Source organism: Leptonychotes weddellii, chromosome 6 (assembly GCF_054177405.1).
Source record: "Leptonychotes weddellii isolate Sample4059 chromosome 6, ASM5417740v2, whole genome shotgun sequence".
NCBI lineage: Eukaryota > Metazoa > Chordata > Mammalia > Carnivora > Phocidae > Leptonychotes > Leptonychotes weddellii.
In genome coordinates this window covers 51,661,930-51,672,250 of record NC_138374.1, presented here as the reverse complement: position 1 = coordinate 51,672,250, position 10,321 = coordinate 51,661,930, and the positions used below count along the sequence as shown (strand labels likewise).

General features: G+C 49.8%; 1 protein-coding gene across 1 annotated transcript in view; it reads left to right on the top strand.

Annotated features, from left to right (window-relative positions):
• The first annotated feature begins 6,070 nt into the window (after positions 1-6,070).
• The window catches only part of STOX1 (storkhead box 1), a 59,909-nt gene continuing 55,658 nt past the window's right edge, over positions 6,071-10,321 (top strand). The window contains exon 1 of the mRNA XM_081824147.1: positions 6,071-6,451. Coding sequence (XP_081680273.1) covers positions 6,142-6,451 — 310 coding nt within the window. The 5' untranslated portion in view covers positions 6,071-6,141. The remainder of the gene's footprint in view (positions 6,452-10,321) is intronic.

The following is a 10,321-nucleotide window of genomic DNA, read 5'->3' as shown; positions in this document are numbered from 1 at the left end:
GGAGCCCGATGCGGAGCTGGATGCAGAGCTTGATGCGGGGCTCGATCCCAGGACCCTGGGATCATGACCTGAGCTGAAGGCAGACATTTAAGGACTGAGCCACCCAGGCGCCCCTCTTATTAGTAATTTTCTATCCACTGACTTCCTTGCTCTGCTTCTTGGCCCAAATCCCCAGCTTCTTTGCTGTTTTTGCTTTACAACTGTCTGCTGTCTAGATTTTGCAATAGTCTTGAATAAAGTCTTCCTTCCCATTTTAGCAAGGGTCAGAATAATATTTTCTTGGGGTGCCTGGGTGGCTCAGTCGGTTAAATGTCTGACTTCTGCTTGGGTCGTGATCTCAGGGTCCTGGGATCGAACCCCACATCAGGCTCCGTGCTCAGTGGGGAGTCTGCTTCTCCCTCTCCCTGCCCCTCCCCCTGCTCATTCTCTCTCTCAAATACATAAATAAAATATTTTTTAAAAATAAAGAAATGGCATTAAATGCTTTTCTCCTGCCCCCGCCTCCTTTTCTCTAGCCTTTGCCTCAACACAGTTCTTTAGCAAAGCCTCATATTTTTCTATGAGAAATACAAAGAAAAGTCTCCAGGATTTTTTTTTCTTTCTGGTACAGGGAAAAAAGATGCTGTAGAAGTGGAAATGGTCATAATAAAGGGAAGCTAGATAGAAAACGATTTCTTTTTTTTTTTTTAAAGATTATTTATTTATTTATTTATTTGAGAGAGAGAATGAGATAGAGAGCATGAGAGGAGGGAGGTTCAGAGAGAGAAGCAGACTCCCTGCCGAGCAGGGAGCCCAATGCAGGACTCGATCCCGGGACTCCAGGATCATGACCTGAGCCGAAGGCAGTCGCTTAACCAACTGAGCCACCCAGGCGCCCTAGAAAACGATTTCTAACTCAGCCTTAAGTGTCAAGGCTTGATTTTCTGAGTTAAGGGGGAGGAAATTCAGCCTGATGAATTTTGGTGTGGAAAAGAATTTGAGGCAGTTAAGACAAACATCATCCTCAGTGTAACATGTGTGCTGTAAACAGACTCCAGAGAAATCACTGAACTCCAAATGCCTGGGTGTGTGAGGCCTGGGTGTGCCTGTTGCTTGAGGCTTTGCCCTGGCTTTGAGTACTAGATAACTAGGTCTTCCTGTGATTCACCCACAGACCAGAAATGTGTGTGGTGACCAGACTCACAAGAAGCAGCAAAAGTGGAGTTATCCTGGATCAAGTAGTAGTTAAATTGGACTTGATTCAAGTGGAATGAATCTATGGCCCAGGTACTGGGCTATGTGCTGGATCACAGAGACGAGTCAGTCAGGAGCCTAGTCCTCAAGGAACCCCAGGTTGCCTGATGAGACAGATAATTATTACAGCCCTTAACACACAAGTGTTATAAAAGGGTTAACAATGTGCTCCAGGAACAGATGATATCTCCCTGGATGTGTCACAGGTTTTATGGGCTGAGCTTTGTAAGATAACAGCTGGTCAAGGGGGAAGGCCTTCTAGGCAGATGGAATAATGTGAGCAAAGATGGGGGAAGGTGTGTAATTTTGTGTAGTTGGAGCTCAAGGTCTGTGGTGTGGATTGCAGGAGGAGGGCAAGGATAGAAATGGCAATGATGTTAGAAAGACCGGGCTAGGGTCAGAGTGTGAAGAGCACTGAATGCTCTACTTAGGATAGACCCCAGACAGATGTGAGCATCAGACGATCAAGTTTATCTTTTTTTTTTTTTATAATTCACTTCTTAAATTTTTAGGCATAGATTGGTTTATTTTTTTATTATTATTTTTTAAGATTTTATTTACTTATTTGACAGAGAGAGTGAGAGAGCACAAGCAGGGCGAGCAGCAGAGGGAGAGGGAGAACCAGGCTCTCTGCTGAGCAGGGAGTCTGACACGGGACTCGATCCCAGGACTCTGGGATTATGACCTGAGCCGAAGGCAGATGCTTAACCATCTGAGCCACCCAGGCGCCCTAGATTGGTTTATTTTAACATGATTTAGATATCACAAAATCTTTGCAAGGCATATCAGGAAGGTGATGATTCTTATATTATGGATGAAGAAAATGAGAAATGTGGAGATTCAGAGGTAAGAATTTAAATAAACAACTTCAGAACAAGCTAAAATGGCTAAAATCAAAACTGTCCTCCTTGAAACCTTGTCAGTCTCCAACCCTAACCAGGAGTCCAGTGCATCTTGGTACCTTAACCAACATTCATTGAGCGCCTAGGATCTGGCAGCTCCTACTATATGCTTTTACTTCCCCTCCTTTATGAATGTATTGGGATTTTGAGCACAGTTAAATAAAAAGACTCAACTGCCCTACCCTAGTCACTGATATGAGGAATTCTTTTTTTTTTTTAACCTTTTAGTTCTTTTTTTTTTTTAAAGATTTTATTTATTTATTTGAGAGAGAGTGAGAGAGAGAAAGAGCACAAGAGGGGTGAGCGGGAGAGGGAGAAGCAGACTCCCTGCTGAGCAGGTAGCCCGATGCGGGACTCGATCCCGGGACTCCAGGATCATGACCTGAGCTGAAAGCAGTCGCCCAACCAACTGAGCCACCCAGGCGCCCACTGATATGAGGAATTCTTAATCTCAGGAAACAAACTGAGGGTTGCTGGAGTGGTGGGGGGTGGGAGGGATCGGGTGGCTGGGTGATGGACATCGGTGAGGGTATGTGCTCTGGTGAGCGCTGTGAATTGTGCAAGACTGTTGAATCACAGACCTGTACCTCTGAAACAAATCATACATTATATGTTAAAAAAAAACAAATTTATCTTGTACAGCAATTACAAATGGAGCAGGTACGCCTTTGTGCCCCCTGCAGCTTCAGTTCTCTAACCCAAATAAAATCTAACTCCAAGCTTCATTTGCCAGAGTTGGCCAAATTTTGAATCTTGGCTATGTTTTACTGAGCCCCGCAGGCGCCCCAATAAATACAATCTTTAAAAAATGTTTCGGGGCCCTTGGGTGGCTCAGTTGTTAAGCGTCTGCCTTTGGCTCAGTCATGATCCTGGGGTCCTGGGATCGAGCCCCACATCGGGCTCCCTGCTCAGCGGGGAGCCTGCTTCTCCCTCTCCCACTCCCCCTGCTTATGTTCCCTCTCTTACTATATCTCTGTCAAATATATAAGTAAAATATTTTTAAAAAAATGTTTGTGTCTGGTCTCCAGAGATCACAAAGATGGAAGGCCCTTGAGAAGTTTCTGTTTCTGTTTCTCTAGTTTTGACACGTAATACTGGCCCTTCAGGCTGGAGGTCTTCAGTTTTCCATGAACACTTTGTGCGCACACAAGCAGGGAGAGAGGCAGAGGGAGAAGGAGAAGCAGACTCCACTGAGCTGGGAGCCTGACGCCGGGCTTGCTCCCAGGATGCCAACATCAAGACCCGAGCCCAAGGCAGATGCTTAGCCACCTGAACCACCCAGGTGCCCCTCCACTAACTCTTAAGGCATATTCCATTTGGTAGTTTAGGGATATTTGTGAGGTAGCTGATCCTTTGGGAAAACAAGTGGATACATATTTGGCTGTAGTTTAAAATTTTTCTCTTTACAGTTTTCCCTCTTCTTTTGTTAACTGGACCAGCTGAAGTAAAATGATAATGGAAATGTCACACATCTGAATGAAAGTTTCCACAATTTAAGACAGTTCTACCTTATAAGTTCAGGCCATGAAATCTCATAGTGTGGTCTACCTGAGAGCATCCCAGCAGCTACAGGCTCTGCTAATAAGGGCCTTATTGTGTATTTCCAGTTCAAAGACTCGGGAGAGAGAATCAAGCTCAGGACAATTTTTCAGACCAGGCAATAGGTCCCGTGAGTCAGGGTGTGGGTCTTCTGGCTTCCCCGTCTAGCCAGGTGTGTGGACAATGTTGGGGTCTCTATTTGACTGTCCCTTAGCTTTGTCCTCATAGGCATGTGGCCTAAGCTCTCTAAGCTTTTGCTTTTCTTTTCCTTTTTGTTTCAAGTAGGCTCTACACAAAGCATGGAGCCCAACACGAGTCTTGAATTTATGACCCTGAGATCAAGACCTGAACTAAGATCAAGAGTTGGATGCTTAACTGACTTAGCCACCCAGGCGCTCCCTCCCCTTTTAAGCTTTCGTTTTTCTTATGGAAGATGGGGCTTACTAATATTACCCCTTTCAGAGGGTTAATTTTGAGGATAAAATTATATCACACATGTAAAACCCTTAGTACAGTTCTAGGCATAGAGTGAGCTGAGAGTAAATGAGAATTATCATAATCCTTATTATAATGGAAAAGACACTGTTGTAGATGCTAGATAGAGATAAGTCATAGTTCTTTAAGGTGGGAAAGACAGCAAAGGTATCCTTGATCCCACAAGGTTAGGGATACGATAGAGAGAACTCAGTGGAGGAAACTCTGCCCTCCCCGTGGAGCTTCTACAAACAGAGAGTTTAGTTCATTTAGGCTCTCTGCTGTATTTATCCATCCATCCATCCATCTCCATCAGTGTCCAAATTCAGACCTGAGATGGTTATCTCAGGTTCGCATACTTATTTGAATTGAAAATTGTGTCAGACTTATTTGTCATAGGGAACCCTGATTGGTAGTTGTCTAACTCTATCTCTTACTATCTGTGTGATCAGTACGTATTTATTTTTCTTAAGGATGTTATTTATTTGAGAGAGAGACAGAGATAGCGAGCTGGGAGGAGAGAGAGAAGCAGGCTCCCCACTCAGGAAGGAGCCCAATGCCCACTCGATCCCAGGACCCTGGGATCATGACCTGAGCTGAAGGCAGAGGCTTAACCGATTGAGCTACCCAGGCGCCCCAGGACGCACTTCTTAATCTAACACAGCCTGCAGTTTCCTCATCTCTAAAAAATATAGAAATGCTAACAGGAGTTAAAACACCTAGTTGTGCAATTAACGCCCCCAGCCATATAGTGTTCAGTAAATGTTAGCTATCATTATTTAATAGTCATCTATCATTTATTGTGAGGATGATTTACAAGGAGGTAGGGTATAGATTATCTCCAATCATTATGGCTGTTGACTGATGAGCTGAGGGAGCGGGAAGTCTGGGATGACCCCCAGGTCTTGCCAAACACCTCTGCTCCTTCTTCTAGGGCCAGCTTCTAGTAGTAATAACGAACGCCCCACCTCTCATGTCCCCTGTTCTTTCCTCCAGCAGCCCTCTTCCATTGCTCCGGTCAGGGCTCCAGCCTCTGTCCCTCAGCATATGAACGGCACCTCGTTGCTCCAAGGCCCTCGCTACAGTCGGCCCGACAGATCACAAGCCCCTCTCCCTTCAGTCCGGGGAGCTCCCGGGCAAGACGGTTTCTCAGTCTTTGCGGGATGCCCAGCTCCAGCCCAGGGCTGAATCCCACGGACTTCACTGCGCCTCGCCAATCGCCGCGGCTATCCTGCAACACTTCCCGTCCCTTCCCACTGAAGGGTGTAGGATAGCCCAGGGGCGGGCCCAGAGCCTAGAACCTCAGAGTCGTGGATGGAAAGGGGCTTAGAATGCAGTTCCAACTCCTCATTTTACATGACGGTAGACTGAGGCTCAGAAAGAGGGGAAGTAACGAGCAAAACGAGTTAGGAGCAGACCGAGCCTCAAACCTGGGTCGGCGGACTGACTCCCGGCCCCAGCGAGGTCCCTGACACCCGCAGGCTGTCCCTCGTGGCCTCTCTCACTTAGGAGCGACCCTAAAGCCAGGACCATGGCGGCCCCCCTGGTCCTCTCAGTTCTGGGGACTGCCGGCCGTGCCGCTCACGCCGCGGTTCAAAGAGGCTCCCGGGAGCCGCGGGGCTCCCCGAGGACCTGGAAAGGCTCCAGAGCGTCCTCCTCGGGGTAGGGGGGTTCAGGGCCGCCCCGGAGCCGGGAGGTGAAGGGAGTCGCGGGGAGGCCGCGGGCGGGGCGGCAGAGTCCCGGCTGGGGAGGAGAACCACTCAGTCCTCGGGAAGCCCCATTGGGCGCCGGGCTGCCGACGGCCGCGGCCACCCTCAGCCCGTGCGTCCCGCCCCACCCCCGAGCCGCCGAGCGCCGCCGGCCCCGCCCCCCGGAGCCCGTTCCCCCGGCAGCCGGCGCCGCGCGCAGTCGGCTGCTCCTTCCCGCCGAGCGTGTGGCGCCCCGGCCGCGCCCGAACATGCGCTAGGCTGGGGCCCCGGCCTCCCGCGGCGGCATGGCCCGGCCGGTGCAGCTGGCGCCGGGCTCGCTGGCGCTGGTGCTGTGCAGGCTGGAGGCGCAGGAGGCGGCGGCGGGCGCGGAGGAGCCTGGCGGGCGCGCGGTCTTCCGCGCCTTCCGCCGCGCCAACGCGCGCTGCTTCTGGAACTCGCGCCTGGCGCGCGCCGCCTCGCGGCTGGCTTTCCAGGGCTGGCTGCGGCGCGGGGTGCTGCTGGTGCACGCGCCTCCCGCCAGCCTGCAGGTGCTGCGCGACGCCTGGTGCCGCCGGGCGCTGCGCCCCCCGCGCGGCTTCCGCATCCGGGCGGTGGGTGAGTGCGGGGCCCGGACGGGAGGGGCGCCCCGCGCCAGCCGCGGGGACCGAGCCCCGGCCGCTGGGGCGTGTGCGGCGCACGCTCCGCTCTGAGGCCGCGGGAGCCGGGGGTGAGAGGGGATGGGCGGCCACCTGGCTGCTGGAGGAGGGCTGTCCTCCCAGGACATTGTCTCCTGCCGGGACACTGAAGCTCAGGCCCCCGAGATAGGCGTGGCCGCTGCCTGGGGCCACCTCCAGGATGCCTCCACTTCTCAACTCTTTTCAGCCAGTGCAGCCAACAGGTTCCTGGCCGAAGGAACTTTCTACTTAGAAAAGTGATGCTCTGGGCATCTCGAGGCACCGGGACTGGGGTCAGGAGACAGGGCCTCTGTCCCCGCACCACGGGGGCTCTTAGGAAGGGGACTGCTGAACTGGTTGCTCTTTTTTTTTTTTTTTTAAGTTCCAGCCTTGGAGCCGACGACAGTCCGTGGTTTCCATGCCCCTCTGTACTGGGTGGTGTGGTGGTCTTGGCTCAGGGCCTAGTGGAACGTTTGGGGTCATTAACAGCTTGGGAAAAAGAAATGACAAATGGTGCTCTGAACACATCCCATCAGCTAAATAGAGAAGATTCCTCCTTTTCAGTCTTTTCAGAGAGCCCGTTTGTTAGAAGACAGCAACTTTTTGCTTGTGTAAAATAGCTTCATTGGAAACCACTGCAGCATTAAGTGGTCTTTGACACCCACCGCTAAACGGAGGAGGGCACGGCAGCTCCCTGTACCAGTGTGGTTTGTTTGCATTTCTGTGGGGTTGTGACGACCATTTGATGGTGTGCTGCTGACAAGTTACCAGTTGTTCCAGCCCTGAATTTTGACTCCTACCGAGGAACCCCCCCCCCTCAGTCCATAAATCTTCCTCCTCCTCAGGTGGAGCAAAGAAAACACATTAGTTTTAGTCCCCAGGGAGAAGGGAAGTGGGGGTGGGGTGGGGGAAGAGTAGCAAGAGACACTTGATGTTGTTGTGTATCATCTGCTTAGAGATGATGTCTCAATATCCCGGGCCAGGGGGGCTAACCGTTGGCTTTTCATCTCCATGCATTCCTGTCCTGTCTGGTACCCCTGCCCCACTTTTTCTAATGTTAAAAGCAAAAGGAGAGCTCATTGGCAAAGCCACATACATACATTTCATCTCCTTTTACTTGCAGGAGTTACTGAAGAAATAGGTTTTTGACTCTGAAAGCAGAGAACCAAGGAGCCAAGCCAAAATTCTCACAGGGAAGGGGATCTTTCAGACAGGCTGTATGAAAAACTCTTTTCAGTTCTGTGTCCTCTGTTTTTCTGGTTTGAATTAGTGGTTACATTCTCTGGTTCCCGCACCCCCTTTCAAAGGGTGAGCATAGAGTATTGCAGAGAGGGAAGATGGAGTTGGGGGTCTGGACCTGAGGGTGACAGACTTGTACTAAGTCAGAGGCAGCCACGATGCCACCACCTGGGTCCCAGCGAGCAGTGGTGAATGGTGGTTCCTGGGTTGGCCCTGTTTGCTGCCCTCTGAACAGTGTAGGGGACAAAGAAAACACGTCACCAGGTGCTCCAGTCCTCCACCCACTAGATAATTTTGCCTCACTGCACAACTCGGGATAATATGGACACTGTATTCTATGGAGTGTGCTGTAATAACAGTGGTCTTTATGCTAGGTCATCACCCCTGACCTGGGTCTCTTAGAAGGAGTGATTTTGAAGTTTTTAACAGAGTCCTGATAAGAATTTAGATGTTTCTGGAATTTGTACAAAACCACCTAATGGGACAATTTGAAGAGCAAAATGGAGAAAGATCTTATTTGATGCAGGTCAATGGAAGCATATGGACAGGGAGTTCTTTCTTTTTTTTTTTTTTTTAAGATTTTATTTATTTATTTGACAGAGAGAGACACAGTGAGAGAGGGAACACAAGCAGGGGGAGCGGGAGAGGGAGAAGCAGGCCTCCCGCTGAGCAGGGAGCCTTATGTGGGGACCCTGGGATCATGAGCTGAGCCGAAAGCAGCCGCTTAACAACTGAGCCACCCAGGTGCCCCAGGGAGTTTATTTCGAGTAGAATTGGTAATTACTAGTCTAACCTGGGGTCCTTAAGTCAGATCAAAGGAGAGGAGGCATCAAGGCAGCTCTTGGGCCATCTCAGAGTCCCAGAATGTGGTAAGGGCAGGGGGGAGCTGCCTTCCCCTAAAGAAATTGGAAGTTTCAGCTCACTTGCTTTCCTGAATCTGGCAGTTTTGACTTTCAGAAGCTAAAATGGGCTTCCAGAAAGGCAAGGGAAGAGCAACAGTGCGCTCTTGCAGGTACTGTTACTTTGTGGCAAAGAGCAAATGCACAAAATGCAAAAAGCAAAAGACACAAAGGATCAATTTGGTCAGATCAATTTAGTCCCTTTGCTGTAGATTTTTTAAGGCTCATTTACTCCCATATAAAAGCATTTGGACATAGGGAATGCTGCTGGCCAGCTCAGACAAAATGCACCGTGGGTGGGAAGGGGGGTGGCCACCAGCATTATAAACCCATGGTGCTCCCATGGGTTCTTCTTCTGAGATTATGGACCTGGAACTCCTGGGGCCTCATAAGATATAAGGAGGCTGAGCAGATAAGAGTGGCCCGAGTGCACACCTGAATTTAATGCCTGCAGGAGTTTTTCTCCACATTTTGTGCCTTTTTCTTTCCCTCTTTAATCTCCACCTCAACTTCCCTCTGGTGAGAAAAATAGTTCCCAGGCTGAGAGCATTTCCCTAAAAAGAAGGACATAGGATCTTTAGCATGATGACTAAGTCTTCTTTTGTGCTACAGTACTCATGTCTTTTTTCTTTTTAATAAGTAAGTGACATTAACAAATGAAAGGGGTGACTCTGGAAGCCGGAGGGAAATATCTGCTCAGCAAGCTGAGCCACTGCAGGTGGTTAGGGGTGGGGGACACCTATATTTGTTTGGTTGAATCGGTTGTTACTCTGAGACCACACCTCCTGGGGAGGTGAAAGGTTAATGATGGCTTCCCTGGGGTTAGGGAGGGAAGGCCACTTGGCCAAACAGTTTGCTCCTTTCTCCTGAAATTTATAGCCGAGATGTCCCTGCTCTTTCACCCCTAGGATGGCCTTCCATCTGTTATCATTGAATAAAAATTCCTGTGGCTCTTTCTAAATATTTGCCTCATTAATTCATGCATGTGTCAGGTACTGTTCTAGGTGTGTCTGTGTTTTAATGCGTATTTCATTCAGAGCTGCTTGAATTCAAGGAGAATATTATATAATAGAGTTAGCCTGTGTCCTCCATATTCAGTTCATTGGGGGATAGCTGAGTGGGAGGCTATGTTCTAGAAGCTGTCTGGTTCACGCAGAGGCTTCTCCATCCCACTGTGACATGTGTGGGCAGTGCAGGTTCTGCCTGTAATTTTGGGGGGTGAGAGTTCCCTGGTGTGTGTTTTGGGGGGTACTGAAGATCAGGCAGGTTAGGCTGGTGAAGGGGAGGTGAGAAGGATCTTCCCACCTCTCTACGTGTCCCTGCTTCCTGCTCCCTGAAATATCTCTGAGCACAGAAACATATCGAGGCAAAATTGAAAGGGCCCCAGAAGAGTAGAGGCCAGTCACTAATTTATGCTAGGCGTAAATGACTGATTTCAGAATCTATTGTGGGATCTGGTTTGAGAGAGGAGGAATGCTAAAGGGTACCAGGTGCCTGATGGTGCAGGATTTGGATGAATATCTGAAATTTTGTTTTGACTTAAACTGTGATTTAGGGAATGCCTTGGGGGGGAGTGTGTAGAGACGGTGAGGAGAGGAAGTGGTCCAGCTCCCATCCTGCCTTGTTTCTAAAGCCCTACCTTGGGGCGCCTGGGTGGCTCAGTCGTTAAGCGT